General features: G+C 41.1%; 1 protein-coding gene across 1 annotated transcript; it reads left to right on the top strand.

Annotated features, from left to right (window-relative positions):
- Nucleotides 1-16,222: 16,222 nt before the first annotated feature.
- Nucleotides 16,223-18,222, top strand: LOC111227525 (insulin-like growth factor-binding protein 1). Its single transcript, XM_022753055.1, has 4 exons — nucleotides 16,223-16,761; nucleotides 16,916-17,085; nucleotides 17,423-17,551; nucleotides 17,968-18,222. Exons 1-4 carry the CDS (start codon nucleotides 16,380-16,382, stop codon nucleotides 18,076-18,078), a joined length of 792 nt encoding a protein of 263 aa, XP_022608776.1. The 5' UTR covers nucleotides 16,223-16,379; the 3' UTR covers nucleotides 18,079-18,222.
- Nucleotides 18,223-23,535: the final 5,313 nt, after the last annotated feature.

Genomic DNA, 23,535 nt, shown 5'->3' with positions numbered 1-23,535 from the left:
TGGATGCTGTCTCCATAGCGACCGTGGAAAACAAGAAAATGACAGTGGAGGTGGGGGAAATACCACAAATAGAGAGATTATTTTAGAGAGGAAAAGTTGCTCTCAGTCTCTGCTCTTCTTCTACTGTCTGTGCAGCACAGAGAGGTGGAGACACTGATCGTCCAATGGGAGGCCAGGACTGAACACGGCGGCCTTGATCAGCCCCTCCTTCCTCACTTGAGCCCTGTTTGTTGTTTCATGAACAGGATACAGGACGCTTCAGCCAAGTTGCTCTGTAATCAATCACAGGCCAAGGACGTCTCCAGGATCGACACCCAAGTCGACGCCCAAAACGAAAAAAAAAATGAAAATCAGCATTAAAATAAAACCACATCGAAATGCACAATTGATCGTGTAGCACGAAAGCCTCAAACACATCTGTAAATCCCTCTCGCAACTTACACCGACCCTTTTCTCTCAGTACAAAACCAAATCAGTGCTGTTGCCTTAGCGACCACTCCTCACAATGAGTTCTTGCCATGTGGTTTTTTGTTTTTTTTTCCTTTTTTTTTTTTTTTTTTTTTTTTATCCTTTATCGATTTATCAGACACCAATTCAGACGAGTTAATCACAGGGGGCGATGCTCTCCCTGTGTTTAAAGCAGATGAAGCCAAATGTTTAATTGTAAAATGGCGGTTAAAGGTGTTAAACTTGCCAAAACACGACAGGGCTTTGCCTTCGATCATTTCCAGGTCAGTGATACATATACTACACTTCTTGCCCCCCTTTTCGCTGAAACCCTCTTAACGGCACATGATTCCCCTGAGCCGAGCCGCTCGGCGTCTTTAAGTGCATGATGCCACTGCTGCATTTCAGTCATGTTTGCTGTCTGTTTCCCTGTGATGCTTGACTTCCAGATTCTTCCTCGTCAAAGTGTAGCAATAAAGCGGTTTGTCTCCTCTCTCAGCCTCCTTGCATGCTCTAGCCAGCTGGATCCTATTTTTGACCTGATAGTGTATGTAGCCAATAGAGTGTGCATAGCTAGCCACACCAGTCTGTATCTCTGTGGAGTTGAAGCATGCCTTAGAATTTTTTTTTTTTTTTTTTGTAATCGGGCGAGGGTGATTCCTTCCTCACGGAGTTAGATTTAAAAAAAAAAAAAAAGAAAAAAAAAGAGAAACTTTTTTCTGCGTGCTTGTTTATTAAAAAATATTTTCTATCGTTAAAATATTCTGTTCGACTATTTTTATGAACTAAAAGCTGCTTTGGTAGAAGAAAAAGAAATGTGCTGTTCATGAGGAGACACCCAAACCTCCTTATCTGGCTTCCTCACACAAACCCAGATGATTTATTCTATTGGTATAGCATGCTACTCACAGCGCGGCTAACCACGGCCATTATCTCTCCTCTAATCTGTTCTAGCATGCACTGCCTGCAAGCCTGTGGCTCCTACATGCATGCTTTTGAAGAAACATGAACACAAGGCCGAGCGGCGGACACGCAGTGACTCTGTTGTAATGTTGTCCTCATGCATGCGCTGTAAAGGTCGCGGTCCTCTTGAATGTAAGGTGCTTTTTTGACCCGTGTCTTCTTCATGAGCTTGGTGTGCGAACCTTTTTCAAGGACATATTTTCAGGATAGTTTGACATCAGGCCGGGGGTGGAGGGCAGGGGGGTTCCTTCCTCCTTCCTCCTCCTCCTCCTCCTCCTCCTCCTCCTCGCTCCTGCTGTAGTCAACAGGTAGCTGGTTTATCAAATGTGCCAACCTATTTTCATAAACATATCAAAACTTTTTTCGTGTTGAGCTGCAGCACAACTGAATGTGTGGCTGCAGTTATTGTGGATTTTTCCTTTTACTTTGAATGCCTGTATTTTTACTGTTTGAGCTTGTTCCTTGACAGTTTTGTAACTCAAAATATTGGCAAGTGTTTGATTTTGGAGAGATTTATTTGGACACCATAACCTGATTGAAATGTTATTGTACTTCTTATCATGTTTGAAATAGATTTAAGTCTATATAGTAGCTGGAATGCTTAACTTTAAGATTCTAAAAGGTTAAAAATGAGGATTTTTATACACTTGCTTTAAACCGTTGATGGAAAGTTGATGGACTGGACTTATGTACAATATTTTTCCTGTAAATTGGATATTTTCATACTGTATGATACGGGTTTCAATTGTTATATGTAGGTATTACTAGCTATTATTGTACATTGTAGAGTCTTTTTCAGAGATATATTATGAATGATCAGATATTTGTCAAGTTTTTTTTGGTTAAAGATTTATTGTATTTATTGAGATGTTTTATGTGAATGTAAATTTTGTTAAAGATGATATTTTATACTAAGTGTTTGCACTGCGATGATATTGACGTATTATGATTATAAAAATAAAGCCAGCGGGGACATGTCTCCAGGAGTAAGTGCACCCTTCCTGTCCTCATTTTCGACAATGCACACACACACACACACACACACACACGGTGCATATGGAGAGGCCATCAAACTCAGCTATAAAGTTACATAACAGTAGAAAAACAGAGTAGCTGATGTAAGACGTTCGTAGCAACATTGGGGTCAATGTCAGCCGGAGTCCAGCCATGTTGTTTAGAGGGAGCCTCACGCTGATGTTATGAACACGTCTGCTGCCAGAAAAACATGACGGCAGAGTCAGTGTGTGTGTGTGTGTGTGTGTGTGTGTGTGTGTGTGTGTCGAGAGAGCAGATACTGTTCATTGTGTGTAGATTACACATGGAATTTAATTCTCACAAAGTTTGTACAGTGAGTTTGACGTCGGGTGGCAGAAACAGCTGTAACTGAAGCTTGTTTAAATATTCTCAATAAATCTTCAACTTTTTGAGATCAGTGAGTCACAATGAAACGTGAAAAATAAAAATGTTATGTGTTTAGCACATAAACGATGTTACAAAGTACAAAAAACTAAAAGACCAATTAATGAAGAAATGCAAGTTTATGAAAATGAGTCTTTAGTGTAGATTTAAATTCATTTCAACAAATGGAAAAAACTGAAATGAAAATCACTTTTTTTTGGCAGTTTGCTTGAGAGATAAATGACGTCTGACCTCTTCAACTTTCTGGGTTTTCTCTTTAAATTTTCTTTTAATTAAAAAGCTTAAAAAAGGCTTCAAATCAAGGACAAATTCTAGATGTGTGTGTGTGTGATTTTACACACATACTTCCTCCATCTTTTGCCAGTAAAGATGAGAAAGACTACAAGATACAAATATGTTGCATCTTTGGAAATGTTGAAGTTTCTGCTAGATTTGAAATGGAAGTTGTAAAAGTTTGACCAAACAACACAACTAGGTGAACAGGTGATACAGCGGGGGGGATCTACATCAAAGTCAATGGGCCTTTTTCACAGCTGACACTCTCACATGTCAGTGCAGGTGTAATTAATAACAGGATCCTGATATCGTTAGTGTCGACTCACTGTCTTGTGAGATACTTCAATACAGTGAAACCATAATTACACCTGAGTCATCACAGTCCTTTAATTAACATCACCTGTGTTGTTACTGTCTGTGTCGAAACCCACGGACAGAGAAGGTCACGTGACCTCATGCTGTTGTGAATGTACATCAGGGAATCTCTTTTCATCTGACACAAACTTTCACTTGGGCTCAATTCATACACTAACTTTGACACAATTTGAGTCAAATGTCAGTGATGACATTTTATATCCAAAAGGTCAAAGGTCAGCTTCACAGTGATATCATAATGCTCTGAAAAAAACATTTATTCCATTATTCAGTGCTGTAACTCAGGAAGATTGTGACCATGTTTCCTACAACTTGGCAGGTTGGCGGAGGGATACAACCGTGAGGAGTCTTAGGAGTCTAGTTTTTCTGATGGGACCAGTCTCGTTAGGTGTGATGTTAGATTTAGATTTAGAGTTGGATTCAGACATGACTGTGAGAAAGGTGTCTTCCCTCGCTCACCCAACTCCCCCCCCCCCTCTCTAGAGGAATCTAACAAATAAACAGCAGGGTTCAGAGGAAAAAGAAAACAAAACAAACGTGGGGCCTTATCATTGTGTGTGTGTTTGTGTGTGGAGCTGAGTGTGAAGTCCTGTCGCAGGAAGAACCCACTTCCAAACATTCATCAGTGATATGAAAATGTGTGTGTTTGCGGCTGGTGTGTTTGTGTGTGTGTGTGGTAAAGCAGCTGGAAGTGCTATGGTATGCAGAGCATCCTGAGTGACAGGTTGTCATGGTAACACAACAAGATTGTGCCCTGACATGAAACCATCAAGGTTGTGTTTTTCAACAAGTGAATGATAAACCAGTCACCCCCCCCCCCCCCCCCCCCCCACACACACACACACCCCTCAACCTTCTTCTGTTAGCTTTGTGACTCATACTGATTGTGTGCAATCATTACAGAGGATGTCAATACTCCACCTTCTGTTGATAACCCAGAAAGTTACAACAAGCAAATGTGCGTGTGTGTGTGTGTGTGTGCGTGTGTGTGTGTGTGTGTTTACCACCTGCTGCACTCTCATGATATGATCAAACACACCCGGCTCAGGAGTGCCAACGTAAACAGTCACACACTCGGAGATAAGCGAGCGGAAACGGCCTTTTCAGGCCTCGTTTACAGCTGAGCTGCAGCGGGACGGCGTCTATCAGCAGCCTGAGTCACACGCTGCCAAGGGGAGATCAGGGCAGCGATGCAGAGGACTGGGTTAACGATAGTTTTTATGTCCACCCCCCCTCCCCCCCCACCCCCCCACCCCCCACCTGCCACCTCCCTCTCACTGCTTACCCAGTGACCCGTGTGTGTCAAAACATCCCTTACTGTAAACCCTGCTGGAATCTGGGAGGATAAACACAAGCCACTGCCAGACAGAATCTGTAACTGTGGAGATACTATCTTCACTTTTATATTTTTTTGCAGGCGTTTGTGTGTCTCTGTTTGAGGGAGCGCATTTTTGTGTGTGAGTGAAGTCAAACAAGTGGTGAACCTGCAGCTCAACATCAAACATGTATTACGTCTGCAGCATGTACCTGAGAACAAACTGAGGACTTCCTCACCAAGAAAATAAAGAACTTGGTTCCCAAACCAGGGGTTGCCCACCTTACTCCCACCTCCCAAAGGTTTCACAAGATAACTCTTAACCCTTTAATGTCAACATTTATTTCTATTAATATCTTTGCGATAACGCAGCATAAAAATATGGTTTGGATGTTGTTAAAATCTGTTGACTCTCCACTTTCTGTTTCATATTCTTGCGAGATTGTAGGTGACTCATAGCCGGAGCTAGAAGGCCTCGAAGCGGGCCTCTAAAATTTGCTTAAAGAAGAGAGACAACAACATTCTGCATTTTAGACATTTATTATACATTTATCTACTATTTTACTCATATGTTGCACTATTTTTATGAACCCAAGACTTTGGTTAAAACAATTTCAAGCACCAAAACAATTCATCCATGTCAGTAAACGTATGTTTTCACATGCAATTTGGAGAATATGGACTTCAGTTTTTCAGCATTTGATCTAAATTAGAGCAAATTTCGATTTAAAAAGCTTTAGCCAAACGCCGTAAAATACATTTCAAACAAAACACAAGTAAATGGTTGTATTTTAACGTATGATTAATCATGATTAATCACAGACTGTTTATGTGATTAATTTGATAAAAAATGTTTAATCAATTGACAGCACTAATAATTACATAATATTATACTTATTTTGTCTTTATGTATTTTAATATCTCATGTACAGAAAAAATCATCCATCTTGTCAATTCATCCATTAACCATTGACCTCTTGAACTGTGAAAGATCTAATTGTTGGAGCAGCTTGTGGATCCTGTGTTTAAATGTGAACTCCACATCCGATTGTTCAGTGAGCCAACACCACCAGCTTCACTGTAACCTACAGAGACTTCTACCTACTTCACCCTGATGTCACCAGGACGGTGGAGATGCTTCATAAATAAACTGGGTGAATAGATAAACTGTTGTTTCTCTGGAAGCGGTTGCAGCACGTAAGCTGTGGAGGTGCGGGTAGGCATGTTTTTTTGGAGTTTGGACAGACTAAACTTACTTTTCCCCCCCTATCTCAAGCCAAAAAACATTGAGTCTCAGTGAGCATCCTGGAACGTCCTGGCAGATGATCCACGCTCTAGTGCTATTTCACTTTTAGTCTCACGGGACTTTCACACTGCCAGACACAGAGCACAGTTTAGAGTTAAAACACATGATTCATCCTAAAGGACTGTTTGTTTGTTTTGATTTGATCAAACCCATATGCAGGGATTGAGCTCTGAAATGCTTTCATTGTGCAAAACTGAAAATGTTCTTCCAAGAAATGTTTCACAACTGAGCTTCTGCAAGTTTGTGAAACAAAACATTTCCTCGAGGTCCCTGACGAGAGCCAAAAACACAAATTGCTGTTTTCTGATTAGCGGAGAAAAAACATCCTCCCACTTGCTTGTTTCTCATCAAGGTTTTAGGAGTGTTTTTCTTTGCCTTGTACATTATGACGCGCCCCCCCCCCCCCCCCCCCCACCCCCCCCGAACAATCTCATCAGCATAGATACACGTAGGGTCAATGAACTCCATGTTGTGTAAGAACAGCAGTGACCCTTACTAACCTTCTCCTTGCGCTCCTGCATGTTTGGTCTCTTCTGAACGTCCACACAGATGGAATGTGACGAGCAGAGGGAAAACACCTTAAAACACGCAGAAAATGTCATAATAACCCTTTCGAGACAGAGCGGATCACTGTGACCTGAGGTAAACTGATAAAACACCCTGTGAAAAACAGACCTGGGGAACCATTCATTTGACCTGCGGAGGTTCAGACACAGGACGTCCCGTCACCAAACTTACACAAGAATACATATTTTTCTAATGATCTAGCCATGCAGATAGTTTAGGGAATATTTGTTATATACAAGTCTCTGCCTCATCAGATCAATGCACGTCTTTACAGAAACAACATTTTGGTTTCCATCACTTTGAGAGTGCAACACAGTGAACGTGTTTGAGTTGAGACTGAAAGTGTGCACCATGGTCTCCATTGGTATGATTCATCTGGGCCCCCACCCCTTCCCGTTTGGATGTGGCCATTTGAAACAGATATCAACGCTTTCGCCTTTAGATGTGGTCAGATTGATTGTTTGTTTGTTTTTTATAGATCAAAGGACATGTACAATAAATCAGCTAATACAACAGCAAATTATTTGAATGATATAAGTATAAGAGGCGAAAAAACAAATGAATGAAAATGTAAAAATGTAAAAGTTTTGAAAGACAAAAAAAAAACCACAGGGATACATAAGTAAATATACAAATAATTATTCAGTGGGAGATAGCAGGGAGGAAGATTCCATTATTGTCAAGAGCTTATTACTCTTTTTGTTGTTTATTTAACCGAATGATTTGATAAATTAATTTAGTTCTAGGAAAAAAGTGGGAAAATTTAGGACTTGACTTGGCAAATGTTTGTTCATGCTTCATAACCTGATGATGCTCCGGTATCGATGTTACAACGCATGCAGCTCTGATTCTGTGCCACACATATTTATTTGCGTACGGGGACAATAAAGATGAAAGTGAAGAGAAGTGGAGAACAGATTCAATACAGTTGACTTTAGACAGAGTGGCCACTGTGGCTGCAATTCTTCCTCACTGTAGATGATCTCTGAGTCTTTATTTACTGCGTGTCGTTTGATCTGGGTGTTCTGGACAGACTGTTCCATTGTGATGGAAGGAAGGATCTACTGACACAGATTTGATGGGAGCAAAAGGGGGCGTAGGAGGGCGAGTAAAGTAACAGTGAGTTTGGATGGAAAACTCCACTTTCTTGCATACGGACATAATAATGGTAAATCCCACTGAACACAGCTCCTCTGAGCCATTCATGAGACTGTTTCCAGTTCACTCTGCCAAGTGCAATCCTCTGGCTCGGACTTCCTCCTACTTCTCATTAGAGCCACAACGAAGAGAGGGAAGCACTGCAGCTAAACACACACACACACAGTCACTCAGAGAGACAGAGAGAGAGAGAGAGAGAGAGGAGGAAACTAAACACAATGGATGCTGGCGCATGGGAGCCTGGATTTCCTGGGTTTCCCACACACAAGTGTACAATCACAAGCTCACAAACATATACACTCATTCGGAAACACCAAAACATGCTGTCACACACACAGACACACACACAGACACACACACACACACACACACACACACACACACACACACACACACACGTGAACCATCATGCGACATGCCAAGATGCTAGGGTCTAACGAATAAATCCATTTCCCTATTCACAACATTAAAACGGTGAAAGTGGCCCGAGACTCCGCTGCCATGACTGACCCCGGCTCTGTTTCAATGTTTTTCTCCCAGACCTCAATCTATGATCTGCGCTGCCTGTTTAATAGGACATGGATTATCCGATTAAGGAAATCTTGTGAGAAGGAGAGGAGAAGAAAAAGAACAACTTTGCTGGGGATTAGCGTCATTGTGCCTGCTCACATCACATTCCTGGCTGCTGATTCTCAGCTCCAGGAGAGGACACTGGTTAAACCAGACCACGCCACGATACGTGCCCCAGGACCAGAGACAACACTGGTTGACGCACACAGAGACCAGAGCCTCCATCTGCTCTGGTTCATCAGATTTAAATCCTCACTAGACATAAACACAGGTCACTAGATGACACATGATGATGTGCAAGTGTTTTAGTGTGAAGTGATATAAGATAGAGGTGTAGGATAAGGCAAGTGTCTCAACAGAAAGTATGCAACTATTGTGACACCTGTATTAATCACTTAAAGTTATGATATGTAACTTTTCCACATTGAAATGTCTAAACAACTAGACCCATGTTCTATGGGTTCTATATGTTCTATATGTTGTTGAGTTGTGTTCTTACATTATCCCAGATGTTTCCATCAGTCCTCAAAGCAGAGAAAGCTGTGATTTTGATCATGGTAATGAATAAGCAATTAAAGATGTCACCTTGGGCTTTAGGACACATGCCATTCTTCAGAATTTTCTGCCATTTCAATTAATCAGTTGATTTAAAAAAAAATCATCTGTTTCGATTTATAGATCTTTATCATTTTACTTTTTGGGTTGCCATGTTGTGAAAAACTCCTTTCTGTGACGTTCATCTTCATCCTCAAGATCTGCTTAGCCATATAACTCTTTAATTAATCAGTAACATTCCTTTAATTATTATTCAACATGTTACCTGCTGAAACAACTTACCAACTTTATTTAAATTTCTACATATTCTTTCAAAGTTGGTAACAACATTTTCTTTTGTTTGACTCAAGTCCACGTGCCTCATCTGTCTGTTAACTGCTGACTTGATGACTCACTGGAAAGTGAACAAGTCATTATTAAAGAGTCATAGGTTTCTTGCTTGATAATAAGCCTTCAGGCCCAAAGTTGCAAATATTAGAATCGTTAAAGGGTTTCTTTTCACCAGTAACTAATCAAGTCTTCAGTTATAAATGTAAAGTTGTTAATAAATTGATTCTCATTACTCATTTTGGAAGAAGGCAAGTGATCATTAAAGTCTCGTAGATGAACAAATTTATAAATGTTGAGAGTTAAAGTTACAATTCTTTCCCTTGGATTCTGCAGTTAACAGAACAATATCACCACAAGGTCCAGAAGCTGTTCTGGAACTTTCAACTATATGGCACTATCTTCCTCAGCAGATGGTAAAATTGTTTTGTCTGCTGCTGTTTTCAAAGTCAACAATAAACTTTGAATTTCAACTTTTACCACAGATGGTAAGGTCTTTAAGTGAGTGCTCATGGGAATGGGAATTTTATGGAAAGCTATATTTCTTATAAGAACTCGAAAGAAGATCATGTGATACTTTCGAAAGCTCCAGAACAGCTACTCGACAATTTTGTCAACATTAATAAATGATTACGCCTCATTAGAGAATTGTAACACAACCTGCAGTTCCAGCACCAACCCTAACTCTGTTTCTCTGATCCTTCTGAGTGATGGAGGTACACACTGTATATACAGTATATTTACACTATGATGGAAGTAAATGAAACCTTGAAAGTTAATGCAAACACTTCCTACAGGTTGATGACTCATAAACCGTCTGTCTGTACAAAGGCTGTGGTGGAACAAGCTGTTACTACACCCTCTGATGTAATGTTAGCATGGAACTGTGGTGCAGGAAGTAGTTCTGTATGTTGCTGTCAGAAAGGTGAGAAAAAGACAAAGGCAGACAGACTGGTTGGTCAGAGGTTCATCCTACATCCTTCTATTGTAAAAAAAAAAAAAAAAAAACTCCACAAATTTAGATTCAATTTTGTTCAACATGATTCCTTTAAGAGAAAGAAAAACTTGATTATTTACCTGTTCTAAGCTTTAATTTCTAAAATTTCAGTGACAACTGTAAAAATGAGATGTTCTCAAACTCTGGACGGATGGTGTATACATACACATTAACCTCAGGGAACCTCTGGGTGTCGGCCCATGAAGTATTCATGCAGGTGTGCATTCTTTCTGTGGGTGTGATCTCAAACAACCGTGTTTTTCTGAGCTCATCTGTCGTAGATACCCCCCTTTTGACGCCCTGCAAAGGGCAAGGTTTAAATCATGGATCCAGGAGGGTTTGTATCTACGTGCGTGTGTGTGTGTGTGTGTGTGTGTGTGTGTGTGTGTGTGTGTGTGTGTGAGCAGCTCCTGAGACAACAAGGCTGTTTTTCCCGCTGCTCTTGTCAAAGGTAAACATTCCAGTCTTGGGACGTTCAATGCCAAGCGCCGTTTGATCTCCATCATGTGACATCTGAAAGAGATGGAAACCCCCCCCCCCCCCGCCCTTATCATCATTCTCCCAAACACCAGCCCCACAGCAGCCATACAGGGGATTTGCGGGTTTGCGAACTGGTTCTCGGAGGCTCTGATGAATCCTGATGTGTACATGTGATTTTGAAAAAGAAGGTCTGTCCCTGACCTGAGATAACTCTGCTCTGTTTGACCACAACTCTCTCTCTGATCTGATGACAGCAAAGAAAAGAAAAACCCTCACACAACCTGTCAGATAACACATGTGGCTCCTCCATGAGAATACTTCACATGTTTTAATCCCTCATGTCTCTTCTTCTTTGCATCAACCTGCTAATTATACAGAGGATCCCGTGCTTTTGCTTTGCCACAGCAGCCACACAGCCATATTAGACTGACGTGGTTCCCAAGAGCATGACTCAGATGCAAACGTAAACGTCCGAACAGGCAAACACAGTCAGGATCAAAACAGGTAAAGAACAGCATATCTGATGGAAAGAAAGTGGAAAATGACAGGTATGTATAATAGGAGCAAATGAGGGAACAGGTGAGTGTGGAGGAGGAGCAGGTCAGGTGATTCCTCCAGCAGGAAATGCATGAAATGACAGCAGAATTACAACATGTTTGCACAAACAACTGGACTGAACGAATGAGAGGACGAACAAGCGGTGAGAAACTCAAAACCATGACATAAGACATCAGGCTTCACACACCAGTTTGATGGCTTTTGGAGCTATCTTTATTTTTTATGAGTTGTCGGGTTCAGGAACACAGTGAGAGATGAACATTTAGGGTGGATTGAGGATAAATGTCATGTCACGGAGCCACCCGATCCTGCTCCCAGCTGCCCTGAAGTCCACATTCCCTCGCAAGGATCCAGACTGCAGGCGTCATCCTCAAATCACAGTTCAGCTGAGGACACGCTGAGCCAAACACACCGCATGTACGTCAGGAAAACACGTGACTCTGGTTGTAAAATTTTAAACGTTTGGCGCTTCAGTGACAGAACATTATTTTTGAAGAAGTATTTAGAAAAAGAAAGTGAAGAAGTATCTTTACTTTTACTTTTTTAAATGCTTGAATGTCACTGTTGATACTTTTAGTTAAGAATGAAATGCACTTTTAATGGAGCGGTTTCGCATTATGGTGCATGTACGAACACTCACATGAGCTCTGTTCTGCTGCAGTATGAGCGCTTTTCCTTATTTTAAAGCTCCATATAGTATAAAAGTAGATGTCCATGTCTTTTTTGACTATAAAGCGGGTCTAGGTTCTTTATTAATACTGTGAAAGGATCTAAGTATCTCATCTAAAGCACTCAGTCCACAGAGAAATGCACACAGCCTGTATTCAGAAACTAAGCCTTAAAACCAGCCGTCAGGTATTCTGTCACTTTGTGATGTCACATCAAAGCAGTCAACGCTCTCTGCCATGCCCCAAGCCCCGCCCACCTGGACCCACCATCCAACCTTGCAGGATTTGGCATCTCTGAGTTTTTACCTGAAATCTGTTATATTTTTATTGGATCACTCAGAGAACAGTCAGCCAATCAGAAGAGAGGCTCGGTGCCTCCCGTGCTTTATTTTGAAGTGTTCTGATCAACACTTCGAAATAAAACACAGGAGAAATGTGAAATATGTGATCTTTAAATGCACGTCTTACTTGAATCACCTGTTCATCATAATGTAACACCACCTATAAAACAAAAGTCATTTGCTGATGAAGGCTATAGTGTACGGTTGAAAGCTCTGGAAATAGCTAAGTGCAAGTGGACATTGCATTTTGAACATTAATTACATTAATAAACATGTGTCAACATTGTAGCTGCTCTAAATCTACCCTTACACTTTATTTAATTGTAACATCATAAAAACAACATATGTATATATTTTGATATAAAAACATCTGCAATGCATCCCAGTGCAATCCCCCAGTGTAAACTTGTGTTTTCATGATGAGAACGGGGCTGTTCAGTCGTGCATCGAAGGACTTCCTGTTCAGTGAGAGTGAGAAAAAACAAATGACATCCTGTGCTGCAGCTATAGGCTGCACATGAGAGCACACGTCATGTTTTATTGATAGAAACGCAGCCTCTCTCCGTCACTGACCCTCAGTCGTCACAAACTCGTGATGTCGCTCTCAGACTTTATTTAAACTCAAAGAGCTTCACTTTAAAGTAAATACAGTGCGTCAGGCTCAGGTTTGGGGAAATGTGTTTAAGATTATGCACAAAATATTTCCATTTGATGGAACGGTAGAGCCATAAAAACAAAGTGTGTGTGTTTTAATATTTCCCTCAATGTAAACGACAAATAACCTCAATGTAGATATTACATGTGATGATATATGATACTGTCAGACAGTGAGGGATAAGAGGATTTTTACAACCTTAAAGCTACTTACAGGGAAACAAAAGGGAGAAATTCATATAACACAAGTACCAGGTCCTTCAAAACACTAGACAACAACCTAATCCAAGTTATCTGAAGTTTTCTAAACATGTGGTTTATGTCGGTTTTCCTCTTGGACTCCAACTCATAAATCATGTATGTTAAAATGAAAAGTAGTCAGTGTTTAGTCTGTCACTTTTCAGAACACAGCGCTGGAAAGTAACTATATTTACTCAAGTACTGTGCTTGCATTTATTTTTATTAGTTTTTAATATGTATTAAGTTGTTTTCTTTTTAACTTACACGCACAAATCAGGAGTAGCAATCCTATTCTATTCTACACTACATTGTACTTTCTACTGTACAACAATTTTACCTGACAGCTATAGTTACTAGTTATTTGCTAAAGTACAATGTAGTACAGTCGTGGAAATAACTACAGTAAATACATTTGCTGGACTTTACTACAATTTTAAATTACTTTACTTATATAAATTTTTCTCCAGCACATTTATCTGAGTGTAAATGAAGAATAAAACTGATGATGTGTATGGATCAGCCAGTAGTTATACCACCAGCAAATGTAGTTGTAGTAAGTAAAGTAAAAGTTCTTGTAGTACAAAATGATATTATTACATATATCAGATTAATTGATGCATTAACAGCTAATCAGCATTTTGCTGTTGTAGCTTGTCATCCTGTTTGCAGGATGGAGCCAATTTAACCACTTTATATATCGTTAGGTAGTTTAATCATATTTCGTTAACTGATTAAACATTTTAAATGAAAATCATCATCTGCAAAGTAAATAGTGATATAAGTGAAATATTTGCCTTTCAGTTAAATATACAGAATAATGTGGAATAATGTAGGAATATTGAAGTTCAAGAAGTAGGGCCTATAGATTGTACTAAAGTGTCAGACGCTCAGAGTCAATAGACTTATTTCACCCTGGTCAGCAGACGTTACTCCATTATTTATTTATTAATACTTATTATATAATACTTACTGTGTAATTCTGACAATACAGTACAAACAAGTGCAATATTTCAATACCTCTTTTCTCTGTTGTTTCAGGCATGTGCAACTTTCAACTGTGCAATTACACCATATACTGTTGCATTTATATTCATATTTTACCTATCACCTATTTCTTATAGAGATATTGTTCTCATATATCATAGTATAAATAAATGTTTTTTTACATTTTATGTTTATATTTTATCTTTATAATCCTATTTCTTATTCTCTATTCTTTGCTGTTATTGACGCAGTAACTGTAACGTAACCTCATTTCCCCTTGGAGATCATCAATCAGGAGTATTCTGATTGATTCTGATTATTCGACACAGTACTTGAGTAAATGCACTTCATTACTTCCCATACAGAAATGTAGTAAATGACGTATACTGTATGTCTCTATATTAAGAGTGATATTACCATATATGTCACCTATAAGCAGATATATTATTATCACATATATAAGTTTATAACATAAAAAATATGAAGGCTATATGTACGTATATAAAACATATCTATGATGTATTTATATATGGTATAACATTTTGTGAGGATATATGTTAATGATATATATTTAATTTATATATGCAAGTTAATTAAAACAACATAGGCCTACAGATAAAACCTCTATGTTTTTCTTACTAATTTCTCATTAATTTTAATGTTTATCCTCCAATTCTGGGGAAACTGGTCTCAGACTTTTGCAACCCACTGTATATAATATCAACATATATTAATAGGCTTTGGGGTGGACAATAATAGGGAGGGGGGTCAAGAAAACGCTCTCACGCCACATCAGATTACACTAAAAGCTTTATTTAGCCCGGGGCTTTGACAAATACAAATCTGGGCGTCACGTGAGTGCGACTGTTAACACCAGTTGACAGATGATGCAATCCTATAAAGCAGTTGCATGGAGCCGATCACTGATGCGGCCCAGTGCACCAGAGAAAGTCAAAGTGGGGGGGGGTGGGTTGTGACAATAAAGAAAGGGGGGAGGGGTATGCATTGAGTCTTTCTTAGTCCTTTTGCAAATGGAGGGAACATTAACAGAGACCCGTCCGGGGTCAGCAGTGACAGGACACCAAATGTCTTGCAGCAAGCCGTGAAAACGTGCATGTTGTCCACCGTGGGACCATCAAAGCCTCCAGAGAGCGGCGATGCGAGGGACGTGTCTGTGGTCATGTCAGCGCAGCTCCCATTCAAAGCTTCGCTCTATTATTATCCCAGGAAACGGGTAATTACAACGGGACATCTCCTGGACGTAGCCCAAAGCGGCAGGGGGGGGGGTCACATGCCACATGCCTGAGCCGGTGACTCACTGGCGTAAACGGTGACCCTCATTTGCGCAGCTAGCCTATTTCTGAAAGTTGGGGATTTATTGTCCCCTGTTTGCAGCGCGCGGATGTTTTCTCATGTCAAATGAGAGCCGCGCTGGTTCGCTCTCGGCGGGGCCCAAGCTCTGTGCGCGCAGCGTGGGCGGTGCGTAATTTGCGCTCATTGTTAGTCCCCCCCCCGCCCCCCCAAAGTTGTGTAAGAAGTTCGGGACAGGGCAATTAATGGAAAACACTTATGAATAGACAACGTTGTTTCTAAACAGAGGGGCTCATTTGTGTCAGAGCAAGACAATCAGAACTGCTTCACCCCTGAAATCGATGAAATGAAATGAGCGACACCGCGTGAACTTATTCTGATTTTAACTCATGAAAACAAAGACAGCAGGATTCAAGCAGGCGGCCTGTGTGTTGGTACCGGTATCTGGAAATGTGGGGTATAGTTTGGTGTTGCACCCGGGTGAGAAAAGGGGAGGGGGTCCTTGATTGCGACATCAAACACTGGTGTCGTCACTAGTGAGCGATACGTGCAGGCACTGCCTGTTCCAAAATAAATATTGACGTGATTGTTATATTCAAATGAGCTGCCTAACCGGACATGGGCGGGCCAATCAGAGCCCATCGTATCATTACACCTTCTTTTCAGAAATCATTCATAACGCTGATGCGTCAAACACTCACAGAGGACCCGGCTATAAATACGGCTGCGCGCAAGGCACAGTTAGACATTTTCCCAAAATCAAACGAAAGACACAACTGAGCAAGAACCGTGGGAATCCGGCTCATCCCTCTGATTACCCTCCACCTTGCTCTACATTTTGTTTTCTATATTTATTATCCAGCTCACAATGTTTGCCATGGGTGGATTATATGTGCAGCACGTCGTGGTGGCAGCGGTGTGCTCCGTGCTGGCCACAGGGACGCTGGGGTCCCCGGTGGTGGGGCCAGAGCCGATCCGATGCGCCCCGTGTACTCCGGAGAAGATGAGCCAGTGTCCAGCGGTGGCGCCCGGATGCACCGAGGTGCTGCGGGAGCCCGGCTGTGGATGCTGCCTCGCCTGCGCCCTGAAGGCTGGTGAGCTGTGCGGGATCTACACGGCGCCGTGCGGCTCCGGACTGAGGTGCACCCCGAGACCCGGCGACCCCCGGCCGCTGCACTCCCTCACCCAGGGACAAGCCGTGTGCACGCAGAGCCCTGAGCCAGAGCCGACCCCCGAGCCCCAGACTCAAGGTAAGGCCTATCACCTCCACATTTATGCATCTGCTTCTACCACATCCAGCAAATGCGCTTCACTACGACCCCTCCAAAATCTTTAAACCTTCAAAACCTGAAGCCACATTCACTCAGCCCCGCTTCACATTCATTCAATCTCCTCCTCCTCCAGATCAGGGAGAGCCAGAGGCTGAGATGGAGAACGCTGCCATCGTCTCGGACCCCGGCTCCAGCCACTACCTCCCCGGCCACAGTAAGCCCTACGACCCGAGGGCTGCAGCGGACGCTCAGGAGAGCATGAAAGCCAAACTCATCGCCATCCGCAAGAAGCTGGTGGAGCAGGTGAGTCGAGGACAAAGGATCAGTTTCAATCTGTAAAATCCTCAGCGCGATATGTTGCTAAAAGTTTTTTGGGGGCCGCTCAGAGGAGAGGAAAGGACTAGCGCGCCACAAGGGGGAGCTGGTGTGCTGTTTGAAAGGATGAGGGAGAGACTAGAGAGAGAGAGAGAGAGAGAGAGAGAGAGAGGGAGAATGGGGATGCTTCAGTTTTATGTCAGCTTGATGTCAGCCCACTTGTTTGCTGATAATAATAATAAATTAGTGTTGATCATTATCATTATTATCATTATTATTATTATTATTATTAATAACCCCTCTCTCACCTGTGTCCTGTCGGCAGGGGCCCTGTCACCTGGAGCTGCAGAGGGCCCTGGACAAGATCGCCAAGTCTCAGCAGAAACTAGGAGACAAGTTGACCAGATTCTACCTCCCCAACTGTGACAAACACGGGCTTTACAAACCCAAACAGGTCGGTGTCTTCTTCAACATGTGTATGTGTGTGTGTGCATGTGTGTGTGTGTGTGTGTTTTGGATTCATAGAGCGCCACTCAGCATGAAAAAAAAATTGTGTGTGTGTGTGTGTGTTTGTGTGTGTGAGAGAGTGTGTAGCCAAGATTATGTCAACCACAGCTTTTAAATGATTGTGAGAGTGTGTGTGTTACAGGCAGGGATTTGTTCAGTGTGTTTGGTTTGAGGCGTGACCGTACATGTATGTTTCTTGTTTTTTAGAATTCTGACTTTAATCTCAGACAGTCAGTATTCTGAAGATTAAACATTAAAGAGACTGAATTCTGACTTTAAAGTTTTTAAAGTAATCCTTTTCTGTAGTTTTTTATATGCAAATGTAAATTAAATGATTTCTGCCCCCCCCCCCCCCCACTGCAGTGTGAATCCTCCCTGGACGGACAGAGGGGTCGATGCTGGTGTGTGATCTCCTGGAACGGCAAGAAGATTTTAGGCTCGACCGACCTCTCTGCAGACGCAGAGTGTCCCTGAAGGGATCAACCACTGATTCAGATCTCACACACACACACACACACACACACACACACACACACAAAGAAGAAGAAGAAGAAGCCACTGATTTTTTTCCTTTTTGATAGCTGTTTATTTATTGATCTTGTCCATGGTGGTGTTTAATTCAGGTACACTGTCATTTCGGGACTGTGCGTCCCCCTCACCCCACCCCCACCCCCCTCCTTCAAACACCCGTCCCAAAGAGAAAAAAAAATCTATTTTTGTTTTTCTGAAAAAAGGAGATTTTTTTAATATTGATGCATTTACTTCTACTCTTCAGCCTTATTTATTTCAATTCTACTACTTTTTATTTGTAATTATTTCATGAGTATTTATATCATTTTTTGCCTTATTGTTATTATTATATTATTATTATTTTTGTGAGTGTATAAAGTGTATATATGTATCTTGGCCCTGAGTAACTCCACTGCTGAGTTGAGCTCGCTCTACCCTTAAGGAGTTGTCTGGAGGTTTGGTTTGGGACAAACCAAGCAAGAACAAAAAGCACTGAGTGACCAAATGTCATTTAGAAGAATTTCTAAATGTTGTTTTTATGATTCATTTTCACATCGTTGCCATTATTATGTCCTTTTTTTTGTGTGTGTTTGTTTGTTTTGTTGTTGTCTTTTTATTTTCTGATGTCACACATGATCAAATCTTGTCTGAACACAAAACTCTCAGTCGGGAAATCCTTAATACAGTCTCAGAAAACATTTCCCATGGTTCCATGGGGCTGCAGATAGCATGACAGGAGGTGCCTCCCTGCGCTGCCTCTCAGACGGGTATTTCTACATTTACCTACCTCCAATATTTATGTGTCTGCTGTCAGTCGTGTTGATGTATCTGTCAAAGAAAAGACTTGCTGTTTGACTTTACAAGTTGCCGTTCTCTCTGACCAAGAACACATGACCACAAAGAGCGAGTCCGGCGGCGACCCGCGACGCGCTCTGCTCTATCTACATGCTGCTGTTGGAGAGAGAAATATTATTAATGTGAGTGTATTCCAAAGTGACTAACTGCTCACTCGTGTGTATGTACACTTTTTGTAATTGAGATGTAATGTAAGAAAAAAAAGGTGATATATTTAATAAAAACATTAACCTCAGCTATGTGCCTCTGGCCTCTCCTTCACCTCAGGAGGGGTTTTTTTTATCCATAGGTGGCAAAACATGAGAATCACAACAGTTTCATCAGGATGTGATTGTGAAAGTCTGTGTGTATTGTGTGTGTGTGTGTGTGTGTGTGTGTGTGTGTGTGTGTGTGTGTGTGTGTGTGTGTGTGTGCGGATTCACTCCCGGAGCCACATTTTTCTATTTCCAGTGTGTTTGTGTAGAGTGTTATCACGGTGATCTAAAGTGGAGGTCCTTGTCTAACTTTAGACGCTTCGCCGGGACATGCAGCTCTGCGCTGCCTTTTGACCCGCGCTCTGTTTGCCTTGGTCGGGCACAGGAATTCGCCTCAACCTCTCGTGCCCACTGCCAGCCTGCCTGGCACCACCAGATTTATTTTTATTCTTTACAAATTGAACCTGTGCTTTATCCTTATTGACACATTCCAAGACTGAGGGGAGCCTGATTGCATTCAAGGACTTCAGCAGGACCAGATGTATGTGTTTGATCGGCTGCAGAAATTAAGCTGATGAGAGGACGATTGAACTTTAAGATGCTGCTCATGATGACATGAAGTGTCATGAAGTTCTACATTTTAGGCCTACACCTATTTTATTGTGCATTACCTTCTTACCAACCATATTTATTCCAGTTACTATTTATTGACTGTTGCACTTCATTTTGCTTGTCTGGTGTTTTTAAAGCGTATGTAATGTAAATGCACAGAAATGACTATTAAAGGAATTCTGAATCCATTCCTTCGCAGTGATATAAAAAACATCGAGACAAACCTCGAAATGAAGGTTTGGACTATCTCAAGTAGAAGATATATTAATATCTTCAAGTTCAATCACAGGTAAAAATTTGAGAGTTTTATGATATCCTGTTCTCCAAAGGTCATTCATCTTTCCAACCTCTATTAAAGATTAAAGATAATCCTGTGAACTAATCATTCTTTGTTGTGCTTACTTGATTTATCTAAGGCAATCAGTTTCCTAAATCCTACTGAGTAAACACAACTTTTCACCTATGTCAGACTAACCTGTTTTACTTTAGTTGCTACAACTTGGAACAACTTCATGAAATGAAGTAAACACAGCGAAATTTTAAGTAAACTTTACAAGTGAATATGAAATCAACATAATTTACAATTAATAGCTATATTTACTTTTTCAAGGCAATCAGTTTCCTAGATTCTTTTTAAAGTAAGCTCAACTTCTCACATTCTACAGTGAATGAAGATGCATAAGATCTCTAAAGATAATTCATTAAACTGTGCCAGGTGTAAGACAAAAAAAGGAACATTTATGCATATGTAAGAAATTGCACTGTTTCTATTTACTAAACAATTTTCATCTAGATAAAAAAAAAAAAAATGCAGATTATAAATAAACATAACATACTTTGCTAAGAAATGCATATTCCTATGTTGGAAAAATGAATCTCCTCCAACTTTTTGGATGATCCTGGACCAAGTAGCTGAATTTTTACCTTTGGAGAGATTAACTTTGGAAAAACGTAACCACTATTGTATTTTTCCAGACCTACGGTTTCCACTATTATATCTATATCCATTATATATATATATCCATTGTAAATTAACGACATATGATGTTGCTGTTAGCTACATCTCAGTCACTGCTGTTTGGTATTGTTGTTTTGTTTCTTTGCTGAGGTTTATTGATAGATCCAATAGTTATTACTGATTATTGTGAAATAAAAAGAGATGGAAAAAAAGAAAACAAACCTCAGAGACAGTGTCTTAAAATGTGTTCACTTTTTATTTAAAAAAAGACATTAAATACAAATTATATCTTGAATCAAAATCATTTCCTTTCTCTGTGTGACTTCTAGTTTAGTATCATCAAAAGCTTGAATCAAAATAACTCTTTGAAGGATAAACTTGAAATAAAAAACAAAAAAACAAAACACATTTACCCGTGAACAAGAGAGATTCTTAACGTGACCAGCAGGGAAAAAAATAAAAAGTGACATTATTACAGGAGTGTGACCCTGGTTCTGCAACTAACAGACTGAGGCTGGGATGGCCGGGTGTGTATGGAGAGAAGTGACTTAGTGAGAGGTGAGAGGTTCACTGGCCTTAAGAGGCAGTGAACTCAGATGACCAGAAGAGACCTGAGTGCCTGACTGACACAGATTCTGCCCCCCCGAGGCTGAAACTCGCCTGCTGGGGCACGGAGCTTACAAATGACACTGCTGAGCAACAGAAGGAAAAGGTTCATTAAAAAATATAACATTCATTAGTGATTATATTCCCCAAAATACACTGAATCATATAGACTTTACTGTGCAATCGGTGAGTCACTGAATTGTTCATAAGAAAACCTAGTTTGGATCAGCTTATAATTCTTTTAGATAAATAATTTTTATTTTTAAGTACTGTACATGATGTCTAGTCAGACACGTAGCTGGCCAGGAAATAATAATAATAATATATATAAAAAGACACACTTACAAATATCAGGGAGGGAATAGCTTAAACATATTTGTATGTATGTTCCTCCCCTTTACATCAAGTCTTTGAATAGATGGGATATAGCACCAACAGGCTGGTTGTTAAGTTGTTGCTGTCTATTAAAGGAAGTGTACAGCCGATTTTCATGCTACCGAGCTACTGGGCTACCAAGCATTCTTTGTCGGCACTCTCTCCACTTTTCAAGTCTTTACACAGGATGTGGGAGAGCATCGGGCAGGAAGCTCCTCAGGGAGGACCACGCCTCCTCCCTCAGACCCCCTACCACTTGTGTGAATGCATATTTGGTGCTGTGTCCACCTTGTGGAGATTTGTTGGCATACGATCATACGAGCATTTTTTTTTTTTTTCAAAGAAACAAAAACAACAACAACAACAACAACAAAAAAAGAAAAAAGTTGCATTGAATGGAAATTTCTGAGGGGAGTTTTGCTAAGTTTGCTGTCAGAAGTCCTGGTGTAGCTTCGTTTTTTTTTTCTTTCTTTCTTTCTTTTTTTTTTTCCTCTCAGGTTATTATTGTTTTCTTACAGTATCACACTGTTTCATCTGACATTACCTCGAAGGAAAGGTATGCAGATGCAGATAGGTCCAATTGTCTTTAACTGCATGCACTGACGAGTAGCGGCGCAGCTAAAGTGCTTTAAGTGCTTGTGCTTGAAGCATAAGGGCAGCTGGCACCTGTGGCGGGGCAAGACGGTCACACCGAGCTCGCCCCGTTTAAACAAGTCTACACCAGGTTGCACCACTGACAGGAAGAGGACCAGAGGTGAGCAGGGTGCTGGAGGGGGGGCTGCTTGGGTTAGTGGGTAGGAGGCAGGGACAGGATTAGGCACATAGACGCAGACAAGGACAAGGTTTTTGGGGGTAAAGACATATAGGACTGCAGGACCTCAGCACCGGAGCTTCATGACGGACAAGGGACAAGGACAAGGACGGAGCGAGGTTCGAGCTGTAGTGTGCTTGGACAAACAGCACCCCGGGACATGGGTGTGGACAGGAACAGCAGGGGGCGGGAAAGAGACAGAAGACAGACTAATCTAACCAAACTGTTTCCTAACACCGTAGGGCAGCGTGTGAGCAGCTCAGAATAATACCTCACCAAAAACCTGTCTGAGTCTGAAATACTTGCCTCCTGTCAGCTTGAAAAGCGGCTCAGAGAAGGTGCAGTTAGCTCGGATCCACAGGAATCACAATGGATTGAATCAACAACTTAAGAGTCACAAAAGAAGCATCAAAATGTCCACGGAAACTTCTCTGACCACGACTGCACTTTAGTGTTGGCAAAAAAAACAGCTAAACACGACCTACATATGTTGCTCATTAATTTAGCTTTTTCTGTCTGTTGCAAACTTCAAATATAAAGAGCTAACCTCATAAGGTATTTATTAGGTAGCCTGATAATCAGACTGAATTGTATGTTTGCATTATTGTTTGCTTTTTGGGAAATGGGGTTATATTGTATTGCATAACCACTAATACCCTTTTACACCTTAATTAGCAGGTAGAAGCAAGTTTTTTCAAACCTGCAAAAAAAATGAACTCCTTTTACACTGCCAGATGAGGTTCCCGAAAGGACACACACAACTGTAGAGAGCAAGAGCATGCATGCACGCACGCACACACACACACACACACAGACGCAGGGGAGGAAGAGTAAACTGCTAGCCGCCGTGCAAACTGGTAAAATGAATCCGTCGGTGCCTCCGTGCAAGGCGCTTTAATTGGTTATTGTTTTTAAAACTTATTTCGGGGCTGTCGCTCACTCTTTCATCCCTGAGTGCAGTGTAGTCATGGTGTTTCTGGTGTAACAGCACCGTGCTGACAGGTGACAGG

This window comes from Seriola dumerili, unplaced genomic scaffold, assembly GCF_002260705.1.
Source record: "Seriola dumerili isolate Sdu_G_001 unplaced genomic scaffold, Sdu_1.0 BDQW01000189.1, whole genome shotgun sequence".
NCBI classification, from domain to species: domain Eukaryota; kingdom Metazoa; phylum Chordata; class Actinopteri; order Carangiformes; family Carangidae; genus Seriola; species Seriola dumerili.
The sequence above is the reverse complement of the archived record's forward strand: the minus strand, read 5'-3'. Positions and strand labels throughout refer to the sequence as shown.